At 53.4% G+C, this 26,318-nt stretch overlaps 1 protein-coding gene across 8 annotated transcripts in view; it reads left to right on the top strand.

The window, feature by feature from the left end:
- SPECC1L (sperm antigen with calponin homology and coiled-coil domains 1 like) overlaps positions 1-22,835 on the top strand; it is a 144,917-nt gene extending 122,082 nt beyond the window's left edge. For 7 of the 8 annotated variants that reach the window (XM_024120510.3, XM_028480481.2, XM_028480486.2 and 4 more), the window contains 3 exons: positions 18,724-18,840; positions 19,384-19,443; positions 20,855-22,835. In XM_024120510.3, coding sequence (XP_023976278.1) covers positions 18,724-18,840; positions 19,384-19,443; positions 20,855-20,944 — 267 coding nt within the window. In that variant the 3' untranslated portion in view covers positions 20,945-22,835. Of the gene's footprint in view, positions 1-6,429; positions 8,234-18,723; positions 18,841-19,383; positions 19,444-20,854 lie in introns of those variants that run through there. The other variant, XM_028480482.2, reaches the window with a different exon arrangement.
- Positions 22,836-26,318: the final 3,483 nt, after the last annotated feature.

The raw sequence follows: 26,318 nt of genomic DNA, 5'->3' as shown, positions 1-26,318 counted from the left end.
GGAGCACAAGCTCCAGACGCGCAGGCTCAGCGGCCATGGCTCACGGGCCCAGCCGCTCCGCGGCATGTGGGATCTTCCCAGACCGGGGCATGAACCCGTGTCCCCTGCATCGGCACGCGGAATCTCAACCACTGCGCCACCAGGGAAGCCCACAGTACTCTCTTTTAATCTTTTTTATTTTTGTAGAATCAATAGTAATGCCCCTACTTTCTCATCTTAGTAATTTGAGTTTTCTCTCCTTTTCTTAGTCTTTCTAGCTAAAGGTTTATCAATTTTGTTCATCTTTTCAAAAAACCAACTTTTGGTTTTACTGATTTTTCTCTGTTTTCTACTCTTTATTTTGTTTATCTCTGTTCTCATCTTTATTATTTCCTTCCTTCTGTTAGCTTTTGGGTTTAATTTGTTCTTTTTCTAGTTCCTTAAGATGTAAAGTTAGTTAGTTTGTTGATTTGAGTTCTTTCTTATTTCTGAACATTTAAGAGTTTATAGGTATACATTTTCCCCCAACACTGCTTTTGTTGTGTCCCGTAAGTTTTAGTTTTAGTATGTTGTGCTTTAATTTTCAATTGTCTTTTTTAAAAATCTAATCTGGGGGCCAGAGTTTCCTTTTATTTTTTTTTTAACTGAGTCTTTTAATTAATTTATTTAGTTAGTTGCACTGGGTCTTAGTTGTGGCGGGCAGGCTCCTTAGTTGCAGCTCGCAGGCTCCTTAGTTGTGGCATGCAATCTCTTAGTTGCACATGCATGTGATATCTAGTTCCCTGACCAGGGATCGAACCCAGGCCCCCTGCATTGGGAGCGTGGAGTCTTATCCACTGCACCACCAGGGAAGTCCCTCAATTGTCTTTAATTATTTTCTGATTTTCCTTGTGACTTCTTTGATCTTCCAGTTGTTTAAGGTGATTTATTTTTTAAAGAGTAGTAAACCAACTTTGTATTCCTGGGATAGACTCCACTTGGTTATGATGTATTATCCTTTTTCTGTCTTGTTGATTTGCTAAAATTTTGTTTAGAATTTTTGCATCTATGTTTATGAGTATATTGGTCTGCAGTTTTCTTTATGTCTTTAGCAGGATTTGGTATCAGGGTAATGTTGACCTCACAGAATGAGTTGGTAAGAAGTCTCTCTTCTTTTTTATTTTTCTGGAAAAGTTTATGTACAATTGGTATTATTTCCACCTTAAATGTTTGGTAGAATTCCCCAGTGAAGCCACCTGGGTCTGGGGTTTTCTTCGTGGGAAAGTTTTTAACGACAAATCCAATTTCTTTAGTAACTCTAGGGTTATTCAGGTTATCTGTTTCTTCTTGAGTGAGCTTTGGTTGTTTGAGTCTTTCAAGGAGTCTGTCCATTTCATCTGAGTTGTTGAATTTATTGCCATAAAGTTGATCATAATATTCCCTTATTATCTTTTAGATATTTATAGAATCTGAAGTGTTGTCTCTGCTCTGATCCCTGATATTGCAGTTTGTATATTCTCTCTTGTTTCCTGATTAATTTTAGCTAAAAATTTACCTTCTCAATGAACCAGTTTTTAATTTTATTTATTTATTTATTTATTTATGGCTGCATTGGGTCTCCGCTGCTGCACGCAGGCTTTCTCTAGTTGTGGCGAGCAGGGCCTACTCCTTGTTGCGGTGCGTAGGCTTCTCATTGTGGCAGCTTCTCTTGTTGCAGAGCACATGCTCTAGGCGCGCAGGCTCAGTAGTTGTGGCTCGCAGACTCTAGAGCACAGGCTCAGTAGCTGTGGTGCACAGGCTTAGTTGCTTCGCAGCATGTGGGATCTTCCCAGACTAGGGCTTGAACCCCTGTCCCCCACTCTGGCAGGCAGATTCTCAACCACTGCACCACCAGGGAAGTCCCTAATTTTATTTATTTTCTTTATTGTTTTTGTTTTTCTGTTTCATTGATCTGTACTCTGGTCTTTTTATTTTCTTTCTTCTTCTTATCTTGGGTTTTATTTGCTCTTCTTTAGTTTCTTAAGGTAGAAGTTGTCTTGATTTGAAGGTTTTTTCTGCTATAGATGCTTATTGCTAGAAATTTCCACCAAAGTACTTACTACTTTAGTGGTATCCCACAAACTTTGATATATGGTATATTCTTTTTCATTTCGTTCAAAATACTTACTAATTTAATTTACCTTTTGATTTCTTCTTTGACCCATGGGTTATATAGAAGTGTGTTATTTAGTTTCCAAACACTTAAGGATTTTCCAGAGATCTTTCTGTTATTGATTTCTAACTTCAATCCATTGTGGTCAGAGAATGTACTCTCTGTAACTTGAATCTCTTTTAAATTTTTCGAGACTCATTTTGTGGCCCAGAACATGGTATATAATTTTTTAAAATACTATTCTGCTGTTGTTGGAAAAAATGTTCTTTAAATGTCAGTTAGAGCCTGTTGGTTGAGAGTGTTGTCAACATGTTCTGTATCTTCAGCTACTTTGTGTCCTTGCTCTGTCAGCTGTTGAGTGAGGGGTATTGGAATGTCTTGATTTGAAGTTGTGGATTTTCTGTCTCCTTGCAGTGCTAATAGTTTCTGCTTTGTGTATTTTAAAACTGTTATTAGGTACATATATGTTAAGGATGAGAAATTGATCTCTGTCATTATGAAATAACCTTCTTTATCCCCGATAATATTCTTTGCTCTGAAGTCTCCTTTGTCTGATACACCCACTCTGGCTTTATTTTGATTACATTTAGCATGGTGTATATTTTTCTAGGGTGTTTCTGATAGGTAGCATATAGCTGAGTATTACCATATTGCTATTTTTTAAGTTATTTTCCTAACGATTACTCTAGGGATTACAATGTACATCTTATCAGAGTTTATTTACTTAAGGTTTTTCTGGCTTAATTTGGTAAAATATAGCTCTAGTGTAGCCCCATTTCCTCGCTCTTCCTATGTGCTGTGATTGTCAATATATATTAGATTTGTGTTATAAACCCAGTAGTACAGTGTTACAATTATTCCTTTATACAATGCTATTTTTTAGAAAACCTAAAAGAAGAACAGTAATGAGGGCAGCTTCTGGTGAGAGAGCCACAGACTTTCTGTTCTTACCGGAAGTTTTAGTCCCTTTTCATGAATAATGCTTCTTAATTTATTTCCTTTGATTGATTTCCAGAGTCCTGAAGTGATTATTTTTGACCAGTTTGTCCAGTTTCATGTTTTTTTTAGGAGAGCATTTGTCGGCCTCTGGTCCACCACAGCTGGAAGTCTCCTAGCGTGCTTCCTTTTGGGATTCTTCTTTATTTCCTGACCCTTTTTCAGTAAGCAGCAACAAATTCTCCCAGAATTGTGTGTCCCTGTGGGTTGAAGAGAGTAGAGTGAGAATGAATGGCCAGATAAAAATAGCTTGGTCCTTCCCACCTCCTTTGAAATAGTAGATGGTCTGTAGAAAGTAGGAGAAAGGAAGTTCCCTCCTTGGGCCGTGTGCCGTGTCCACGGGGAGCGTGCTGGTGTCTGCCTATATGGCCCGGGCACCGGTGCTGCACCCTCCCCGGGCCACTGCTTGGAAGCTGTAAAGGCAGCTTTCATCCCGGGGAGAGATTGGCCCCAGAGACCCAGGTTCCTTTTGATGCTTCTTGGTCACTGCATGCTGGGAGGGGCCGGGGAAGAGAGCAGCTCCTCTACACACAACACCTCCTCCCCTGGTCTGTCTGACGTGCGGGTGGAACGTTATTGCTGTGGATACTCCCCTCCCTTTTTAAGGAGGTCTCCAGTCTCTCTCGGGAAGACGCTACAAGTGCCACTTTCCCCATCCTCCCTTCTCTCTCTCCTCTTCCACCTTCCTAGCATCCTCTCTTTGTGATTGGAGTTAGTGCTGGGGTGGGGGAGGGCAGAACGGGAAGGTTAGGAAAGCTAGGGGCTCTGCTAGTGGATAGAGTACAGTTGAAAGAATGCATTCAGGATCCCTGAAGCTCAGAGCAAAGCTTAGAGTTGGTTTGATTTCCCTCTGCTGTATCTAGAGTCTCAGGCCACAGGGACGGCTTCCCAGAGTTAAAAATAAAAAAGGTGCAGGCAGTAGATAAGGGTTTTGATCTGAATCAGATCTAGGTTGGAAGTCTGAATTTTTTTGTTTTACATTGTCACTTTGCATGGAAACTAAGTTCCCATACAGAAAGATCTTATTGTTTGTAAATATCACGGTGTTCCAGGGGTTTAAAATACTTGAACAAAGGGAAAAAGAATGGCCAGATTTGTGGTCCCACCCGTTCTTTATGTGGACTTGCATACACTCACAGGTTCTCTCCAGTGAAGCGATTAAAGCTCCTAGTCTAATTGTCCTCTGACCTGATGACACGCCGTCTCCATCCAGAAAGCTTGCAGCAGCCGAGCAAGGTCACTTGTCCACCAGGCGCCCCTGGGAGCAGAGCACGCGCGGCTTGGGCTGTGCTCCGCACGGCAGTCACAGTGGAGTGAGAGGACTGCTTCCTGTTTTTAGGGATTCCTCTTAGTGCCAAACATAGCAGCTGGGAAACAAAGATTTCCCAGAATCACAATGTATTTCTTGTGTTCTGTTTAAACATGATTTGACAGCAACTGTTAACCTCTATTTCCAGAAATGTCAGGGCTATAATTTTTAAATTAATTGCTTAGTAACATTGAGATAAATTAGTTTGATCATTGTTTTAGTGTGAGGTAGGTGACACTACTCAGTCAGGTTTCCCCCTGTGACACCAGTTAGGTTTTCCTACGCAGGTGAGAGGGTGTGGGAATCACACACGACGCTGGTTCTTAAAAACTGATTCTCGCCTTTCTGATTGGGAGCGTCTTTCAGAGCCACATTCGGGGTCCATACATTCGGGAAGATGTTCAGTAGAGCTGACCTTCCAGCTGCCGGGCGGAGCCGTGGTCAGTACACAGAAGCAGCAGCCTCTCAGATATGCCTGCTGTGACCTCACCAACAGGATGGGCTTGTGCAAGTGCAGAGGTGGGAGGGGTCCACGGAGTTTCCACCGTTTCCGCGGAGTCACAGCCTCTGTGACTCGGAGTCCTGCTCCTCTGCCCTTCCTTCTTCTCGTGTAACTCCCATGAGGACAGAGAGAAGCCTGCTGAGTGTGGTCGACGGTTTGGTCACCAGCGCTTAGTTAGCTTTAAGATACTTGTCTCAGGAGTGCATTTGCTTAGATAAAGTTTGAAGTGCTTCATCGGAGTCAGCATCCAAAATTCCATTCTCAGAAGTTGGAGAAAGTCAGACTTGAGACGGCCCCTAGAAATCGTTAAGATGGGGCTTCCATTCCATAGGGAGGAAGCTGCAAGCCAGCGGGATGCTTGCAGCCTGAGCTCTTGCTGTGGGGTCTCCCGACACCCAGCCCCAGGCTCTTCCTACCAAGCTGTCCTGCTTCCCCAGCAGTGCCCCAGACTCCAGTAAGTTTCCAGTAAGTAGGTCTTTTTATTTTATGAGTAATGCTGAGAAATAGAAGATAAATCAGAAAAGTAACATTTTCAAGAGCTGCTTAATTATTTTGCTAAAAGCAGAATCATTAAATTTTCTGGGTCACATAATCTTTACGTATCATCTCTGGTAACATGCATAGTCCTTACTCCCTTACATCGTGAGAAGCCTTTTTTTTCTTCTTGTGCTTCATTGACTTTGGATGGGGTGCCAGCATAACGATGTGAAGTCCACAGAGGAGTTGAGATTTGACGGGTTAATTTCATTACGTACATGATGCTCTGGGTTTTCACAAATGAGTTTAGCCTGAGGTCATTCGGGAAATTTAGGGTGACCCCTTCATTTGTAGAAGCAGATTATTTGTGAAGATGCTCCATTGCTGCCTCATGGTACACGTATAACTATGGAAAGGGTAATTAACCATTAGATTCTGTAGGGAAGAGGAAAGAGAACCTGGTTTCCTTTCCAGCTGGGCTCTTCAGACCCAGGAGAAAGGAGGCTGGTCTGTAGTCTCCTGCTATGTAACAGGCACCACGCCAAGAGTGGGTGACTTACAGTAAGCGTGGCGTTGACTTGGCTCAAACACGTACGGTGGATAGGGCACATTAGGCGCGGTTCACCTCTGCTCCATCGGAGGCTTCTGCCCTCACGCTTCTGGTGGTTGAGACTTTCACTGGGGCTGTGACCGGAAACCTCCGTGCAGCCTCTCCCTGTGGCCAGGGCTTCCTCACAGCGTGCTGGCCGGGATCCAAGGGCAAATGTCCCAAGAGAGGGACAGGTAACGGCCCCTCGCCTTTCATGACCTGGGGGCAGAGGCCTGCCTGGCTCCAGGGGAGGGAAGTAGACCCCACCTCCTGATGGGCAGTGAGGCTCTGAAGAGGATGCAGGGCCGAAATACGATCAGGCTGTTTCTCAAGAGTCCAGGCTGCCACAGAGATGGTTTTGTCTTATTTAAGGAAGTAGAGATGCTAATAATGTGACATGAACCTGGCAGAACCTGGTAATGATTTTTTAAAACACTGGCTCACAGGTGAGAGGCACCCTGGGTGGAGCAGTGACAGACGGTGAAGAGGTGAAGGATTCCCGCTGTGCAAGCAGAGGTGCCCTGGGGTTCACTGGAGCCCACCCTGGGTGTCCAGCAGACAGCACCTCCCGTAAGTCGCTGGCCTGGGGCGGGTTCTGCCATGGTTTAACCCTGCACTGCATTCAGTTATAAAACTCCAAAACACCAGGAATAAGAGGAAAAGATTAAAAACTGAGAGAGCCTGTGTAGTACCTAAATCTGAATGTGTTTGTGGCTTTGGGATCCCATTTTTTTTAAAACAAATGTATTGAGGTAGAATTGACATATGTTATTACTACATATATTTTTTCTTCCAGTTTTATTGAGGTAGAATTTGACATACGGCACTGTATAGATTTAAGGTGTAGTGCATAATGATTTGACTTACGTACATCATGAAACGATGACCACAGTAAATTTAGTGAATGTCCATCATCTTGTATAGATATAAAATAAAAGAGAAAAATATTTTTGTGTTGAGAACTCTTAGGACTTACTCTCTCAACTTTCATATATAACATACGGCAATGTTAATTCTATTTAACATGTTTATGTTCCGTCCCTAGTATTTTTTTATCTTGAAACTGGAAATTTGTACCGTCCAATTCCCCCTCCCCGACCCTTACCTCTGGTGACCACAAATCTGATCTGCTTTTCTGTGCATTTGTTTGTTTGTTCGTTTTTGAATTATAGTAGACCCACAGCACTGTGATGCATAACACAGTGGTTTGGAGTTTCTGTACAGTACAAAATGGACACTACTGCTGCACATATTTACATTTCACAACTTGATGAAACACACCTGTGAAACCGTCCCCATGTGAGATGAGCATCTCCACCTCCTCGGAAGCTTCCTCAGGCGCCTTTGCATGCCGCTCATCCTGCCCCACCCCCACCACTGTCCCTAGGCAACCACTCATCTGCTGTCCCTGCAGGGTTTGCATTTTTTATAATTTTGTATAAATGGAATCATAGTGTGTGCAATTTGGGGAGGGGTCTGGTTTCTCTCACTGAGCATAATTATTTTGAGATTCATTTATATTGTTGTATATATCAATAATTCATTTCCTTTTATTCCTGAAGAGTAGTCCGTTTTATGAATATGTCATAATTTGTTATCCATTTGGCTGTTGGTGGACATTTGTCTGGTTCCAGTTGTTGCTTGCAGTGAGGAAAGTTCCCGTGAACATTTGGTGCAGGCGTTTGTCAGATGCCTATCTGACAGTGGTTGGCTGGGTTATGCGGTCGGTATAGGTTTAACTCTTTAAGAAGCTGCCAGACTGTCTTCCCAAGTGGCTGCACCCCCTCCGCTCCCCCACGTGCACAAGGGCCCTCATTCCTTCCTGTCCTGGCTAGGACTGGGCACGGTCGACCTCTGTCCTCTCGTAGGTGTATGGTTTTTGTTTTGGTTTTGCAGGTGCCTGTGAACTAATGGTGTTGGGTGTCTTTCCATGTGCTTATTTGTGATACATTCATGTACCTTCTTGGTGAAGTGTCCGTCACAAGGTCATTGAATACAAGGAGGGATGTAATGCCATCTAGAGCATGACCTTTGCCCTCAAGGAACTTCCAACATTATTTTTGAAACATAATATTTCCAGGCCTTTTAAAATTATGCCTTTTCCTAGGCATAAGACTGCCTTTTGTATGACTCAGTTTTGTGATCACAAGCGTGCACTACCGTTCCACGAAGGCCCCAGGCGTGAGCGGCCTTCAGCCTTCTACTGACACCGTATCCCTCCTCGTGGCCCTCAACTCTCTCTCTCTGGCTGCATCCTAACATGTTTTATACCAAGAAACCAACTTGTATGCAAAAGAAAACCAGAAAAGTAAGGAGCCAGGGGTTCAGGAGCCCAGCGCCACACACAGGGCCCCAGCGGGACAGACAAGCGGGGAGTCACGCTCCTCCACCACGGGGTCCAGAGAGAAGCGTTTTCCAACTTCCCTCTGCTTGTTGCCCTCAAGGGCAGGTAAGTAAACCATCGAGCTGGGGCTTTGGAGAGAAGTACAAGAGGGTGGTGCCACAGCTGTCTGTGTTCCCTATTTTAGATGTTCTGCCATTTTCCCTCTGCCAGTACGGTACCTGGTAGGTGTAGAAACAAATCCACTGACAGATTTGAAAGCAGCAGTTCCTGCTGGAGACAGTGAAGTGAGTTCATCTTGAGGTGAGCGTGCTGTGTTGAGGGGCTCTGTCCCGGGATCATTTCCTCCCCTCACGGCCCCTTCACGTGCAGGCTGCCTTGCCCCTGGGCGTCCTGGTGTCCTGGGTCAGACAGACGCGTTCCCTTCGATTTCAGAAACGGGAAGACTTGTTCGTGGTCCTCCCAGGCTAGGCTCTCCTTCTGTCTCAGCGCCTCTGAAGGTGTTCTGAGGGCTGGGAGGGTGGCGGTGCGTCCCCACGGGCACCCTCCCTGCCGGGGTCCCAGCAGGGCTGTGTCCACGCCTTTACTCTGATGGATTAATACTGTGCTGCAGTCTCTGTGTGGTAGTTTCCTTTTCTGCATAAATTATATTTTTCAAGTGTAAGGTGTTTGAACGAGTCTAGGTGCACTCTGTGTCTGTCCTTTATGCTTTATAAAGTGTTGTCTTATTTTCAGCAGCCCTCACGTTTAGAAGCTGAAACTTTTTTTTTAAAGCCCATTGCTACACTGAAGCTTTCAGATCCTCAGGCCTTTTTTCCTGGATTTTCTCTCCTTACCTTCAGAGTGCTCTTAAGCCAGCTCTGGAGCAGCCTCTGCGGAGGGCCTTGCGAGCAGCCCAGGGTTCTGCTCGGTGCTTGGTGGAGAACAGCCGCTCGCGGAGCTGCAGCCCTAACGGAGAACCGGTTGCTTCGTGCTCTTCGGGCCGTAGGCGCTGTGGTCCCACGACAGAGACGGGCCGCTCACGGAGCTGTCAGTTTTCATGTCCGGCCCAAATAGGGGTCCCCAGGGGCTGGGTGTTGACTAGAGGAGAGGGACTCGGACCCAGCGGGGCCTCCCTGGCCTGCGCCCGTCTGTGTCATGGAAGGCGGTCAGCAGTGCCTCAGGAGGCTGGCTGAGGGGCCAAGCGAGACCTGCGAGCACTAGCCGGCACTTTATTAAATCCTCGTAATTGGGTCTTTTTCCCGTTTTGTGTATGAGAAAGTTGAGACTCCTCCAAGTTAAACTGTGTGCCCACAGCCCTGTAGCTTGTAAGGAGTGGCCCCAGGTCCCTGGGACCCTAAACCCACGATGCCCCCTGTTCTGCAGAGAGGGAGCCTTCAGTGCGGTAGAAGGCATCAACTGAGACATAAGCCGGGGGAGAGTGAGCCTTGAGAGCTGCCCCAGGAGCTCCAGCTAGACTGAGGGCCCTTCCTCGGAGAAGGCGTTTGAACAGGGGCTCCCACGAGTTGGAGCTCCTCATGCTGGGCGGCCCTCGAGGCTGCAGCACCCAGAGTGCACAGCATCCATGTTTCAGAGCCTGAGTACAAGATTGGTGACCTCTGTCCCAAGAATACCCTGAAAGAGGCTGTCCTGGGAAGTTCGGGAGTGCTCCTTCTCCTCAAACACTTCCCTGGGCCGCTGGGGCTGCGACCAGCCACCCTTCTCCCTCTATGCCCAAGCCCCGCTGGAGCACAGACAGGGAAGGTACAACTGGGAGTACTGTGTCTCCTTCGGTTGAAATTGCATTTTAGTGAGTAATAACCCTGCCAGAGCTAGATGCAGACTAGAAAAGGCAGAGTTAGTTCCTAAGCTGCTAATAAAACTGCTCAGACGTGCCCAGTGCTCGTGACTTAACTGACCTCACCAGGGGCTCTTGCCGACCATCCCTGCCTGGTGGCCGTTTCCTAAATTTACAAACAGCAGACCTCATGGGTCCTGTGTGCTCCAACACAAAAAGTTTCCTTTGAGAGGGGTTTATGGGAAATATGGGGACATCAATCCAGTCCCTTAGGGTGACATGAAGTGTCCCCTCAAAATAGGTTCATTTGACTAAAAAGAGTTATTACAGCACATTAAGCCTGTGGTGCATGGTTCTACCTTGGACTCTGTGGGGCTTCAGCGTAGTTAGAGCTGCTTCCTGGATGTGTGCTCGCACCCTGAGCATGTCAGGCAGCGTTAACTGCAGGTCAGTGCGGCCCCTTCCCTCCCAGGACACTGGACAGCCATCCCCAGGATGGGCGGTGGGTCAGGTCCCTTTTGAGGTGGCAGAGTGCTTGGTGTATCCTGGTGGTAAAGGAAGCAGACTAATACCCTGCTTCTACCTTTAACTGTTTTTTTGTTTGTTTGTTTTTGCAGTATGTGGGCCTCTCACTGTTGTGGCCTCTCCCATTGCGGAGCATAGGCTCCGGACGCGCAGGCTCAGCGGCCATGGCTCACGGGCCCAGCCGCTCCGTGGCGTGTGGGATCTTCCCGGACCGGGGCACGAACCCGTGTCCCCTGCATCGGCAGGCGGACTCTCAACCACCGCGCCACCAGGGAAGCCCTTTTTGTTTTTAAGAAATTAAAAAATTTTAGAGCGGGGCCATAGTAAATTCCCATAAAATGCACTCGTGAGTCATTGCATGTGAGCCGTAACTTCTTCAGTAAACACTTGTGGGTAAGTTAGTTGCTCGTGAGGCCTACCTGGTGTACAGACTTAATGAGCATAAGCTACTTCCGAACATCAGACAATTTTTAAAATTGTAGTAAAATACACATAATATAAAACGTACCATCTTAGCCATTTTTACGTCTACAGTTGAGTGGCATTAAGTACATTCGCATTGTTGCGTGTCCGTCAGCACCTTCTAGTTCCAGAACTTCTCATCTGGAACTGTTTCCTGGCCCCAGCCCCTGACAACCACACATCTGCTTTCTGTCTCTGGATTTCACTATTTTGGGTGTTGCATATAAATGGAGTCATATAATTTGTGGCCTTTGTGTCTCACTTTCACTCAGCGTAGTGTTTCCAGATTCATCCACTTTGTAGCATGTATCATTCCTTTCTGTGGCTCGAAAACACCCCATCGTGAGGATGCTCCCCATTTTGTTTATCCGTTTTCCGGTTGGTAGACATTTGTGTTGCTTTCACCTTTGGACTCCTGTGCTGCTGTGGACACTCGTGTGGGGGATTTGTGTCCACGCCATCTTCAGGTCTTCTCGGTTTGTCCCCAAGGAGTGGCCTCACTGGGGCGCACAGTGATTCTACGTGTAAGTGACCAGGAATCGTCACACTGCTCCACAGCAGCTGCGCTGTCTTGTGTTCCCAGCTGCAAGCACAGGGCCTCTGGTTTCTCCACATCCTCACCAGCATCTGTTGTTTCCAGTTTTCCGAGTACTGTGCATCCTGACGGCGTGAGGTGGTAGCTCAGCCTAGTTCTGATTTGCAATTCCCTGGTGACCAACGGCGTTGAGCATCTTCTCTTGTGCTGCCGGCCATTGTCCATCGACTTTGGTGAAGTGTCTGTTCAGATCCTCTGCCCATTTTCATATTTGGGCCATTGGGTTGTTTGTCTGTCATTGAGTTGTAGGTTTGTTTGGTTTTCATGGACATTTTCAAATACACACTAAAGCTGTGAGAATAGTAAAAGGACACTCAGTACACCGCCCAGGCCCAGGTGGTCAGCGCACAGTCCTTGCTCTCCCACCCCTGCCTGGTGATTCCGAAGCAGGTCCCAGCCATTTAATGTCACCACATATTTGGACAGAGGTCAGACTTCCCAGTTGAATCATGGTCAGTTTTACCTTTGATTTGCTTGACTTAAGATCCAAATAAGGTTCACACATTGCATTTGGATAACATGCCTCTTTTAAGTCTGTTTTAATCTTAAAACTCCCATCCCTCTTTTTGTTTCCTTTCGGTTTGTCTTTGGAAGGAACTGGACTGTGTCCTGTGGAGCATCTGCATTTTAGGTTTGGTGTTGACAGCCCTGCAGTGCTGTCCCTGGTATAAACTGGTAGTAGATTCGAGGCTGGATCTGATTCCAGCTCAGATTTCCAGCAGAAGCCCCTCAGGTGGAGTTGTGTCCGTCCGTCCAGGCAGAGGGGAGGGGCCGGCTCGCTACCGCTGCTGATCGCGGTCGCCCAACAGTGCTGGTCTCACTCCGTCTGTCGCAGGAATTCCTCTTTTCAGACAGGTTCCTCCCTCGGCTGTTTGGTTGCCTTATGTCCAGTCTGGTCAGGAAGGTTCCGTCCAGTGCTTGATCCTGGTCTGGTTCCCCAGCGCACAGGGTCCTGAGTGAGGTCCAGCTGGCCTGGCCAGGACTCATGCTGGGATGTCCCGTCCATCACGTTTCCAGCTGCCTTTGGTCTTCGGGTCAGTGGTCCTGCCTCCTGGCTGCATACTCAGGGCATCTGGGGAACTTTACGGAGAATGATGCCCAGACCGGCCAGATCAGCCTCTCCGGCAGACGACTGAGAGGTGTCACCTTGAAAGGTCTTGCCTGTGATTCTGAGGGCTTTATTGGAACCCCTCCCCTGACAGGGCACAAGATGCAGGCCTGTCTCCGGGGTCACTGGCCCCCTGGGCTGCCTGCCGTGGAGTCCTTCCTTTCTTCCTCCCACTTTACACACGTCCCGACGTGGACATCGTGACGAGTGGGCCTCAGACTCTCCCCAGACCCCTGCCACCTCCCCTCTCCTCTTCTCTCCCCTCTCCTGACCTGGAGCAGAGCCTGGCTCAACTTCAAACAGATGACAGCGTGGAGGCCCCAGGCAGCACCTCAGATGTGCAGCCAGCACGGGCAACCCAGCACGAGCAGGCTGCTGCGTGTTCCTCCCGGGGCCTCTGGGGCCTCCCGCTAACAGTCGCTCCCGGAGCACTTAAAACCCGCCTCCTGGTGGCTTTTCCTTCTCTTCTAGGCACCGCATCCCCCACCCTCCTCACCCAGATTCTCTAACACCCTCCAAACCCTGTCCCTCGGCCCAGGGCTGAGGCCTCAAGGCCCCGTGGACAGGGGTTTGTCTGTGGCTCTGTCCTGCCTCCCGAAGGCGGGCGGTGTACTCGGTCACGGTCATGGTCACGGGAGGATCCCACCACGGCGGCTGAGACGGTGGAGGAAGTGGTGCCGTGAGTGTTGCAGAGATGAATCATGGGTTTTGGCCCTTTGCCTTATGCCCCCCAAAAATGGCATTTCCTTAGATAGATCAGAACCTTAACAACTATGTGGTATTTGGGGGTGCATTTTATGGCCCTTAATTAAGCTTCAGACACATTAAAACATTTTAAGATGTTTTATGACCTATTCTTAATCGTTTTTTGTGGAGATTTGTGTAACTTCTTGGCTCTCAGACTCCAGCCCTCAACCCTCGATGCACAGAGGTGGGACTCACCTGCCGCCACAGGCGGGGACAGGCCACATCTAAGGGCGCAGGAGCGAGGAGGGCACATGTCCCAGCTCGGGGAGCTGCCCGCTGAGGGCAGCGGGGGCCAGGGGAGTCTGAGCTCTGGTGAGATGAAGAGGGCAGCTGAGGGCCCTGCGCACAGGCCACAGCCATCTGCCTACAGATCACTGTCGGCCCTTCCTGGATGGAAGGAAAATGGGGTGAAGCACCTCATTTGAGTCTGTGCTCAAAGCTTTTTTGTGTGTGTGTTATGCGGGCTTCTCACTGTTGTGGCCTCTCCCGTTGCGGAGCGCAGGCTCCGGACGCGCAGGCTCAGTGGCCATGGCTCACGGGCCTAGCCGCTCCGCGGCATGTGGGATCTTCCCGGACCGGGGCACGAACCCGTGTCCCCTGCATCGGCAGGTGGATTCTCAACCACTGTGCCACCAGGGAAGCCCCAAAGCTTTTTTTTTTTTTTTTAATACATTTATTTATTTATTTATTTGGCTGCGTTGGGTCTTTGTTGCTGTGCGCGGGCTTCCTCTAGTTGCGGGAGAGGGGGCTACTCTTCGTTGCAGTGCGCGGGCCACGAACCCGTGTCCCCTGCATCGGCAGGTGGATTCTCAACCACTGTGCCACCAGGGAAGCCCCAAAGCTTTTTTTTTTTTTTTAATACATTTATTTATTTATTTTTTTGGCTGCGTTGGGTCTTTGTTGCTGTGCGCGGGCTTCCTCTAGTTGCGGGAGAGGGGGCTACTCTTCGTTGCAGTGCGCGGGCTTCTCATTGTGGTGGCTTCTCTTTATTGCGGAGCACAGGCTCTAGGCACGTGGGCTCAGTAGTTGTGGCTCGCGGGCTCTAGAGCGCAGGCTCAGTAGTTGTGGCGCACGGGCTTAGTTGCTCCACAACATGTGGGATCTTCACAGACCAGGGCTCAAACCCGTGTCCCTGCATTGGGAGGTGGATTCTTAACCACTGCGCCACCAGGGAAGTCCCTCAAGGCTTTTTTGAACTTTTGCTCTGGCTTGTCCCATAACCCTCTTGTTTTTGTCCAAACTTAGACTTATCTTGTGCAGTAGGAAAACCCTGAAGACACCTGAAAGCTAAATGCGAAATCTGAATTCATTAATTAGCAACTTGTATTATAATTACTATGCGTCTCTATTTTAAAAGAAAACTGTTTCATTCTTAGAGAGCTTGGCATTGCCCGTGAATAGTGCGAAGAAAGTCCTCCCGTTAGTGTGCATATTCCCCTCAAAAAGCACCAGTTTTGGCTCTATGAATATTTTTTGTAAAGGGGTCAGCTGGCCACCTGCAGAGCTGCGGTGTCAGGGCCCATAGGGCGGAAGGTCCTTGACCCTGCAGCTGCTTCAGAGAGAAGTGCACTGGAAGACAGGTCTCATAGTCAAGGGCCTTCCTCTTCACTGGAAGTACCACTTTCTGAAAACAGAAGTTCCATTTCTAGACAACTTTGTGAAGGAAATACGTGAAGAAGTCTTATCTGTGAGAGCTGCGAGGCTGTGCAGATGATGTGCCCTGTGCTGTGGTTTGTGGTGCTCCTCCTCTGGCGACCTGCTCACTGTGACCAGTGGCACCCCGAGCGCTGCCTTGTTCAGCGGGCTTTCTGGCAGCACTGATGCTGTTGACCCCTCCCAGTTCTGACACTTCTTCCTTTGGCTTCTGGTTTGTCCCGCCTGTCAGGCCTTCCCCTGTGTCCCGTTGAAGGCGGTTCTCCTCTGCCTGGCCCTTATACTGAGGGGCTTGGTCTGAGGCCTCCCTCCTGTGCACTGTCCGCTCTGGCGACCCCCCTACTGCAGACCCCAGCTGCAGACCCTTGTGTCAGCACCAGGCACCTCCCTGGGTGCCACAGACATAATTGTCGGGAGTACCTCCCCTCTGTGAGCCGTGCGTCACTGGAGGGCCCTGCTGTCCAGTTCTGCCGGCACAGACTGCGGGCTCTCTCCTTCCTCACGGCCAGTCAGTCCCCAAGTCCAGTTTGCTTTTCTCCGGAGCCTCTGTAGCCCTCACTTCCCCTCCCTACCCGCCACCCTGATGTCCCCTGCTCCCAGCTCAGCCCCAGACGACTCATACCCAGGCCCCCGCCTGCAGGCCTAAGGGTGTCTCGCTGGGGGTCAGCACTCTGGCTCCCTCCAAGGCCGAGGTCTCCTGCACCACCCTGGAGGGCTGCGGCTCTGGTGTCCTCACAGGCCTGCAGAGACGGTCCATGCACGTCCCTGTGGCGTTTGAGTTGCTTTGCGATGAGCAGTCGTAGTGCCGCCGTCCCTCCCGCCTTGGCGCCTTGGATGTTGAAGTTGAATGATTTTGCGAGAGCTTGTTATCTGCGCTCGTCTTCAGGAAGCCGGGTGGGGTGGGGCCCGGGTCCCCTGCCCACTGCTGCTCACCTCCAGGGCCTGGAGCTCCCTGTGGTCCCTGTTTGGGCACAGCCGGTAGTGGGAGGGGGTGGCTCCCGTGGGAATGGCCATTTCTCTGGCAATTTCATACAGTTTTTGTACCTTTCCACGCATTTATTTCTTTCTATGGATCCTGTCCTTTTATTAATACGCTGTGACAGCCTTGGGGCCCAGAGCACAGACAGGAGGCTGGGAACGTCCCACCTTCCCTGTGCTTTTCAGCTTTGGAGACAGCCTTGCTGTCTCCATGCTTTTCTGTGTTCCGTCTGTGTTATTTCATAGTATCAATAGTTTGATTTTTCAGCCCCGAACATGAAAAACACTGAAGTAGAATGGTGAGATGGGAGCAGAGGGTGCAGGCCTCCCCGTCTCCCCGCCCACCCCTGTATCAGGGCCTGGCTGCTTCCCCAGCATCTTTGGATGGGTCGGGGCCGCACTGGCCGGGCCCACTCCATCTCGCAGGGGGCAGGGCAGTGGTCTGGATTTCGGTTGTTTTGATTTGGAAATTGGTCGTTGTTGCCTTGGGGCCCCAGGCCCTCTGTCTCCTCGGGGTGCCTCATTCACGAGGTGGTGCTCTGACTGCAGGGTCCAGGCTGGGAGTCTGGTCTGTTTGGAGGAAGCTGGATGGCCGGGTTCCCACAGCTGGGAGCTGGGGCACAGCTGCTTTCTCTGGTGCCGGGGCCTTTGCCTCGGGCCGGTGAGGCCAGGCACGTAGGCGGCTCCACCACATCAGGCCTAGCGGCAGGAAGTAGAGATTTGTTTTCCTTCAGGCGTGCATGTGACCCGCAGGCAGGGGTCGGAGCCTCGGGCTGCCGTAAGCTACACTCAGCCCCGTGTGGAGCTGGGACACGTGGTGAAGAAGCTCCTTCCCTGCTGCCCATGCGATGGCGACCAGTATCCTGGCTCTTTTGTCAGGGCGTTTGGCCCTGACGACTGGGGGGAATAATCCCACAGGAATCACCTGTGACCTGAGCCTCCTCATGGAAAAACGCTTCTGGGGTTTATGAGAATTAAAGTGACACACGGCCCGGAGGATGCTGGGGACCAGGGTTCCCGGCCCTGTCCTCCCACCCACCAGCCCCACACCTTGGACAGGTGACTTCCTTCCCTGGTCCTAGCTTCCTCCCAGGTGGGGCTGAAGCGCCCCCGCTGGCTGCTTCCTGACATCCCGATGACATCAAAGGGGCAGGTTGGCCACGGCCGTAACTGTGGTTGTTGCCAGAGCAGAGGCCTGTGAGGGCAGCCAGCCTGTCGGGGTGGTGTCTTCATGGTCACAAGTGTGGGGACCAGTGAGGCAGGGGCTGCCCAGGCCTCATCTTAGGGGGACGGTGATGTCGCTGAGTGGCTGGCACTGCCCTTAGGTGGCCGCGTCAGACGGCCCACGGCCACCGCACCTTACCGCCGCCTTTCCCTGGGGCTGTCAGCAGATTTGCGCCCTTTTGCACCTTAACCTGATCACTTTCCTCACCACAGTTGATGGACAAGGCCTCCAGGCCAGATTGGCGGCCACTGAGGGAGTGACCTCTGGGATCACTGCCCCCAGAGCTGCTGCCCTTCAGAGGGTCATGGTTGAGCAGTCCCCAGAGGGCAGCGTCCTGGGTGCCTGCAGTCAGGGCTAGACGCTTCCTTTTGGTGACAGAGTTTGTGTCCACACTACCTGCTGCTTTTGTCAGGAGAGCCCCACCCTCCCCACCCGCCCTTTGTCCCTGGGCTCTACTTGGTGTCAGTACCTAATGGTTTGTAAGGGGGTCGGGCGGGCAGACTTTGTAGAACTCCCTACGGAGGTGAATAGCGTTGTTCTTTGGCTGCTGCTCCCAGGGAGTGAGGACTGCCGCCTCGAGCACGGTCACCCAGGAAGCGGACTCGTGCATTTGAAGGCTGCACGAAACAGCAGTAAGACATGAAGCAGGAGGTGCTGAGGGTTGGGGTGCTCTCTTTTTCAGTTTGTGGCATTTTCATAAAGCGTGTGAATTTCCAAATTTCATTGTGGAGTTTCAGCTTCAAAAGGATTCTTGCAAATAAAGGTAAAGGCTACTTTCTAGTTGAATTGCTTTATTATATAATAAAATACTCTGAATGACGTGTTTCTTCTGTAGTTGTGAACAATTTAATTTGAATATGGAGTAGGTGCCCCTTCAAAGAGTCGAGGTGGTTCTCGGAGATGCACTGTGGGAGCCCCACCCCCCCGGTCATTGGCGCCGAGTGCAGGCTGGCGGCTGGTCCTCAGAGTGCAGGGGTTGTGATGTCCTGTAAATGATGGGGAGGCGGCTGGACCACAGCTCTTCCTAACACAGCGCTGCTGCTCCCCGGTGCCCCAGAGGCGGAGCCCCCAGCCCCCAGGGCTGTGTCCTCCCAGGCCAGGGTTTGGGTGGCTCAAATTTCTGCTGCTGTGGTTGCAGCGATCTGGTGTGCAGGGTGGGGGCCAGTCACTGACACGAGCTGGTCCTGGGCCCGGCCCCCAGCCCCCCAGCCTGCCGCGCTTCCTGCAAAGGCTCAGCCTGCTGGGCCTGGGGGCCTCCGCCCCACCTTGGCCATCTCCTGAGAAGCCCGCGGTGTGTGTTGCTCACGTGTTTTCTTTCTTTTCCTGCAGAATATCGACATCACCAACTTTAGCAGCAGCTGGAATGATGGGCTGGCCTTCTGTGCTCTCCTGCACACATACCTGCCCGCCCACATTCCCTACCAGGAGCTCAACAGCCAGGATAAGGTGAGGCCATGGAGAGCAGGTGGCGAGGAGGGGAGAGAGCCCTCTATGGCGGTGGAGGGGGCAAGCTGCTGGCTCCTCGCACACCCCGGTGGCCTCTCTGGGGAACGACATTGAGAGTCAGGGCTTCTTGAGGAGAGTGGTCTGGGCAGCGCCACCCACGCCAGGCCACCTTCCCCACGTCCAGCCATGACCGGCTCACGGTGCAGCCCTGCCCAGACGGGCACTGGAAGAGGACCCAGGCCCAAGCCCTCTGGTGTGCACCCTCATCGGCCCCTCCTGCCCTTCAGACGACCTTTGAAGACCCCCACAGGGAGGAAACAATTTCACAGGTGTTGCTTATTAGCTTTGGGGCTGCTGGGCGGCTCAGAGCTGATGTGTGAAAAGTGACCGTCCTGTGCAGCGGCGAGGAAAGAACAAGTGTGTGGGGGTCACTCCGCAGCTGGTCACCAGAGGGGCGGGGCAGCGGGCACGGGTGTGGACCGGGCTGGTCGGGCCGCCCTCCCCGGCCCCGCTCATGCACCCGTCACACGGTTTCTTTTCCAGCGGAGGAACTTCACCCTGGCCTTCCAGGCTGCCGAGAGTGTCGGCATCAAGTCCACACTGGTGAGCCCCCGTCCCCTGAGGAGAGACCCCTGGGAGGCCTGGTGACCAGGAGGCTGCTGGGTGGGGACCGGGGCCCCTGCGGGCCCTGCACCAGCCGCAGGGACGTCCTGCGGGTGGGGTGCAGATGGTCCCCTGCCCGGCGCTCTTTATGCCTCCCGTCAAGTGTCCCAAGGAAGCGCCCTGAGTCGGGGGTGGTCACGTTTCACTGTCAAAAGCACATTCCAGCAGATCTGCCTCGGGTGTCAAAGTAGAGGCAGGGGAGGGCAGGGCAAGGCCCCAGAGTACTTCTCAAGGGCGGGAAGGGAGGCGGAGGAGCCCTGGGGTCAGGGCTGTGCTCTGGGCTGCAGTAGCTCAGGACAGACGTGTTTCTGTGGGGGCTCCTGCCTCGTCACCAAGTCTGACTTCCAGGGAGAAAATACCTCGTCCAAATGCAAAGCCAGAGACTTCCACACCCAGAGACGCTGATGAAATTAACGTGACGGGGGTGTTGCACAGCTCGGGGGTCCACAGAGTGAAGGACCCCACAGGGCCAGGTCGGGAACCCCCAGTGCCACCTCCCACCCCGAGGGAACCCATCACCCTGCCTTGTGACAGCCGATAGCTTTGAAGACATATTTGCACTCATCTTTACCCTGCAAGAGCATGTAGAGTTCCATAACTATGTCTCCTGAATTCACAGAAATACGTGTTTCTGAGTGGCTTCTATTCAATCGTATATATAGAGAAGTTACAGTCGTTGAAATATTTCCCTTTATCTGGATATTTTACACCATGTGTAAAATTCCGATATATAAGCAGGCAGTTTCCCCAACCTAAAAACTTTCTGTTGAGATTCTTGCACTGAACATACGTGTGTTCTTTCTCCCCATCCCATTGGCTCTGGTGCTCATTTGTGTCTCACACCCATGGGACCACTGGGAGCAGTGCCCTGCAAGGACAGCGAGTCTTTCTTGGGGGCCTCCCGGGCACGTCTCAGAGCCCAGGGTCCCCCGCCCACTTCCTGGCAGCATCAGCTGATGTCTCCCTGACCATGGGGGCCACACAGGACACAGAACTGTGGCTTCCGGGGCTTCAGAGGGTCACCTACCGTGGGGCAAGCAATGCCTGGTGGGAGGGACACTCAGAGGTGACGCTGGAGGGGTTAGCGAGGAGAGGCAGGTGGGGAGGAGGGCCCAAGTCCCCCTCCCCCAGAGGAGACCAGCTCTTTCCAGCCTTGAGGGGCAGCCCTGGGCAGGGCGGGAGGCTTGGACATTGCCTACGCCCAGGGCGAGGAGCTTCCTGGGTATTTGGCCGCTGACCTGTGCAGTGAGACTCGGACAAAAGTCCCATGAGGGAGGCCCCCACCCCCAGGCCCTTGGTGCTGTGGCTGGGAGGCAACCCGGGCTCTAACTAGCCTCTTCTCCTCTGTCAGGACATTAACGAGATGGTCGGGACCGAGCGGCCGGACTGGCAGAACGTGATGCTCTACGTGACGGCCATCTACAAGTACTTTGAGACCTGAGCACCCGAGGCCCCACGGTCACCCTGGACCCAGTGCCCTTCACTCTGCCCCTGGCCGCCCCGCAGCGTGTGAGCCCCGCCCCCGGCGGGCGGGGGACTCGGCCTGTGTGGCCCGCGCTTGGGCCAGGCTCTTCCACCTGGCCTGTGCGGCCAGGGCCCCACGCACACGCTGACCTGCTGGAGAGATTGGGGAACCATTAGCACTGGGGCGGGAGGAAAGGCTCACTCACAGTCCAACCTAGGGAAGGGGATTCGTGCGCGGGCAGCTCCCTAGGTTGTGAAAGCTTCCTGCAGCACCTCAGCTGCTCGCCCCTGAATACCGGGGCGGGGTAGGGGGAATGGGTACCTGATAGGCCCCTGCTCCCCTCCTGTGTGACAGGGCATCCTCGCCGGCGATACGGACCGTGCCCCCCGCCCTCAGGCTCTGCCAATCTCCAGCTCCAGGGGCTCGGAAACCCAGCACCAACCTCAGGGTTCCAGACAAAGGAATCTTTCATAAGGAGTTCTCTTTTTTCTTATGAGCAATACTGGAGGGAAATGGCTCTTGTTCTCTTAGTACCAAAGTTAAATTGTTTTGGTAAGTGTAGCGATAAAACACAAAATCTGGACATAAGGTGATGAAAGCCAGAACCGACGTCGCAAGAAACAGCAGCAAAAGCTGAACAAGTCAAGGGGCCCAGATGGTGCGATTTCAGTCCCTGAGTCGCTCGGAAGTGACCCTCCTGGCTGGGGTGGAAGAAAGTGCCTTAGCTCTGCAGGCGAGGCTGCCGCCGCCATCCAGATAACAACCTTCAGCCCTTCTTGGGAACGGAGCCGCTATTGGTTCAAACAGTTTCGAGACCTGCACTTCCAGAACACAAATAAGCAGGAGGAAGAGCGGCCATTGCCCCACAGAATGCGAGGCGGGGGCTCGGGGAGGCCGCCCAGCCAGCCTGGGGGCTGCAGCTCCATGCGTGAGCAGGAGGTTCAAGACTAGGGGTCGGACGAGTCGACAGCCCAGGGCAGAGGGCGGCTGTGAGACGGGCTGTACATGCAGCCAGCTGGCCCAGGTTACTGGCTGCCACCCCCGGGGAGACTCCTGGTGAAAGGCCTGTTTTCAGCTGCAGAGCAGCGCCCAGCCTAGAGCACACAGGAGACCCCTCCTCCCTGACAGGCTCTGTCCTTGCATCTGCTGCCCTGCTGGGCACCTGTGCTGTCAGCTGAGTGACTGTCAGGGGAGAGTTGTTGCTTTTCAGTGTCTCTCCACTTGGTTTTTCTCTCATCTGCCCTTATGGCAGCCTGTGTGCCTGATCTGTGGCCGTGTTTTTGCCTATTTATTATGTTGAGGCGGCTGTTTTGGCCAATGGAGACTTTCCTGGGTCTGCAGTTCACACCACTGTCCCTGGCGGCTCCTGCTGCAGGGCCTGGGGGTTGGGGGGTCGCCGGTGTCCTCTGTAGGAGCGTGGCCACTGCTGATGGGCTGGTGTTGCCCGGCCTCGGCCCCCAGGGTTGGTGACGGGGCAGAGGGGGCTGCAGGGAGGGCTTCCTGGGTACCCAGCCGCCTCTCTGACAACAGGCCTTGTGGCCGGGCTGCCCACGATTTCCACATGGATCCACAGCTGAGAAGGTTCCAGAAGCAAGACATTTCACCTTTCCTGGTAGGACCCTTGTACTGTTGGCTTTAAGGGGTGACCCTGGACGCCTGTGTTCCTAGAAGTGGTGCTGTGATGTGCTTTGGGTCCAGTGGCAGTTGCTGCGAAGTCTCCAGGAAGACATCCTGCCTCCTCCCTTCAAGCACAAGCTTTACTGCAGAAGGACCAGTGTTGGTTTTCTCTCGACCACAAGCTTCTGCTGACTGATGATACTGTTAAGTTTTTGTTCTATTAAATGTTCTTGAATGTATTAAAATTGTCGTGACACATCAGGCTTGGGCTTTTCTGGGTCGCTGTGAACAGGACCCTCGCCACCTCTGGGGACTGGCTGTGGCAGGGAGGGCGCCTGAGCCCACAGGCCAGGAGACGTCGCCAGGGGGCCTGAGTGGGGTGGGGCAGGGGAGGCTTTGGCCATCTGCCTGCATCTGGGGTGGGATGGCCCAGGTGAGCCATGCAGCCTGGGCGGCCTTGTGACCACGGAGGTTCTGTAATGGGCACCAGGCCCCAGAAGCACCGCCTGAGCTGCCCCCACACCCCCAACCTGTGGCCCAGACATGTGCTGCTCTGGGTTGGGGAGGGTGCCTTGAGGTTCTGGGATTTTTAGAAATGTGTCTTCTTGGAGATAATTTTGAGAATGTATAAAATTATAGAGAAAAAAAATCAATAATTATACCACTCACAGGCACCCAACCAATCAAGCCTTTCTTCCTGGGCATCTTGTGTGGAACGACAGTGACTGCACAGAGCACAGCCGGGAACAGCACCGCACCTCGTCACGTTGCACATGACACAGGTCACGTGCAGAGGCCATGGCGTCCCCTCCTGTTCACACTGGCAGACCTGGCCGCCCCTCCCAGGCCTGCGACCCCCTCCCCAGGGTCAGGGTTTCATCTGGTAACTGATTCGCTCCCCGGGAGGCCCAGAGCCGCCAGCTGAGTGGAGGTGTGTGTGTCCGAGAGTGGTGGCCCAGCTTCTCCCCACTCAGCAGCTGTGTGGCCTGGGCTATGTGGCCGGGGCCGAAGACGCTGAGCTCCCTCCCTTGGCTGCTGCAGGTAGGTCGTCCAGCCAAGGCCACAGGCTCTGAGACACGGGCCTGTGGGCCCTGCATGTGGCGACAAGAGTGGGGGACCCCACCCAGGACCCTGGGCAGTGGGGGAAGCGCTGCTGTCTTAGCTGCTGCCCCGCAGGGTGGGGAGGGGTGGGGTCCCTCTCCAGAACACTCCTGCCTGCTGTGCCATCTGCCTCAGGAGCAGACCGACTCCTCACCTCCAGAGCCTCTCCGGCGCGGCTGGGCAGACTGGGGAGCGTCCTCTTGGGCTTGGGGAGGCCTGGCTTCCCTCCCACAGCACAGCACTCCTGCGGCCCAGGGTTGGCCAGATTTTGTCTGAGGTGGTCCCTTGGGGGGACAGGGACAGACATCAGGGCTCTGGTGCCTGCAGGCCCCGTGCTGTGTCGGGGTGAGGAGGCAGGTTCTTGTCAGGCCCCAGGTTGCTGGGAAAGCGCTGGCCAGAGTGCCAGCCCCAGCAGGCCAGGACTTCACTGGGCTGCCCTGTTCATTGGTGCAGGAGCCAGCATGGGTGCACAGAGGACAGGGCTCCACGCTCCCTGGGCTCGACCCACCCCCTTGGCGGGGAGCACTTGGGAGAACAGGCTGGGTGTGCAGGAAGGGCCAGGAGCTGGGGGGCTTGTGGGGAGGGGCAGAGGGTGACTGGACATGGCCTGCAGTCTGTGCCACCACAGCTGTGCCAGGCCCAGGGCAAGGGCAGGCCCCAGGAGCCCTTGGATGGTGATGTCTGCATTATCCGTGGGGGGGCGGCGGGGGTCCAGGGTTCCAAGGAGGGAGACACCACAAGGTCTGGAATCTTAGGTGGCAGAACCAGAAGGGCTGAGGAGGAGTACGGGGTGGAACATTACCAACACCCATCAGGCAGGAAACAGGGACACCCAGGTCTCCCCCAGGTCTGCCACCAATACCTGTGAGGGGCTGGGGCTCGTCCCACCTCTGCAATATGGTCACCCCAGGAAGGGTCCCCCTTGGACCGTGCTCCCACGCTCTCTGTGAAGCGGGGTGGGAGGTGCCTGGTGAGGTCTGAGGCGGGGGTCCTGGAAGAGCGGCGAGGGGTGGCTTTCATGTTCTGGCAGCAGCTGCTTGTGTGGATGCCTGGGGCCCTGGCTTAGGGCCATTCTTAGGTTGGTGAGTGACAAGTCTCGCATGCCAGGGGCTGTGCCTGCCACCATTGTCCAGGACAAGGCCCCACTCCCATCTGGGCCTCAGTTTCCATATCCACAGGGATGCACCCAGATCAGCTCAGAGGCTCAGGGTTCCCAGCAGGGTTGCCGTGTGACACCAGAAGTCATCGTGGGCTGAAGCATCCTCCCAGGACTGGGCTGGAGGATGGGGTGGTCCTGCAGCTGCCTGGCTGCGGGCAGCTGGGGAGCTTCCTCATGTGATTCTGCTTTTTTGGTGCCTTAGTCCGACATAAACTGGAGTCCCGTGAGGTCCCCCCACTTCCTCAATCCCAGAGCCCCAGGAAGTGTGTGGTGCCCACTCCTTTAGAGGCAAAGTTGGTGAGTACCTCAGGGTGGCCTGGCGGTTCCCGGGGACACTGGCCCTGGCACCCACTGGGTGCTTCATCCTGGGTCTGGCCTTTCTCTGGCCCAGCTGGCCCCAGAGCAAACAATCAGGCCAGAGGCCACCCAGGTGCATCCTGGATAGGAACAAAGAGCCCGCGGGAGTAGGTTGGGGGTGGGAGTCTGAGAACGGAATTCAGGAGCGGGAGAGCCCAGCTGGCCCCCTGCCTGGCCTGCCGAGCCGGGCCTGGAGGGAAGGAAGGGTGGGTGCCCACAGCCTTCACAGCTTGTCTTGAGGCTGGGCAGGGAAACCAAGGGCCCGGAGGTAGTAGATGGGGCCGGCCAGGGCATCCCTGAGCCCATCACCCTCGGTGCTGCCTCAGGCCTGCAGGGCTCCCCCCACCACCCTGAGCCTGCCACCTGAGGAGGACTCTCAAGGCCAAGGGCAAGGGGCTCGCTGGCTTGGGGGGCGGGGCAGCAGAGGGTCCCCCAGGAGGGCCTGGAGGAGCACATCTGCTCCATGGGGGAGGCAGAGTTCGTGAACAGCCCTCCCATGTGCCTGCTTCCTGTCATGTGCTCTCTGGGCAATGGCTTCACTGGGGACCTGGACAGAGGCACCTGGCATATGACACAAGACCATTGGAGCAAACCCCCCACCCACTCCCATCTCTTAACAGGGGCTGCCGTAGAGCAAGGCTGGGGACCATGCTGCTTCGAGGCCAGGTGGGTTCCAGGGCCTAGGGAGCTGGCTCCAGGGATGGAGCCAAGCCAGGCCCTGCTGACCACCCTAGGCCTGGGGCACCCACACCGAATAGGGGCTTCCCACTGGGCCCCACAAGTGAACTCTAAGGGCTTTGGCACCCTGGCCCTGAGGGCCAGCTACAGAAATGAAGCCTTCAGCCCCTGGGCGCTGGATGTAGCCAGTGTGGGGGCAGGTGTGTGCATGGCCAGGCCACACCCGGGGAGGTCTCGGCAGGACAGCCATTGGGCCCCAGAATGGAAATGGCAGGGGAGAGCTTCATGGGGACCCATGCTGGGGACTAGGGGACAAGAGTGACCCCAGTATTGGCTGAGTGTTGGTCTCTGCCCTCTGAACCCCCATAGTCCCGTCTGGGCCCCAGGTGGCTCTCAAGCTGTTCCCTGCATGTCGGTTGAGTGAGGACTTGAGTGAAT

The sequence above is a fragment of the Physeter macrocephalus genome, chromosome 19 (genome assembly GCF_002837175.3).
Source record: "Physeter macrocephalus isolate SW-GA chromosome 19, ASM283717v5, whole genome shotgun sequence".
Classification (NCBI taxonomy): Eukaryota; Metazoa; Chordata; class Mammalia; order Artiodactyla; family Physeteridae; genus Physeter; species Physeter macrocephalus.
Note: the sequence above shows the minus strand (reverse complement) of the source record. Positions and strands in the feature narration are given on the sequence as shown.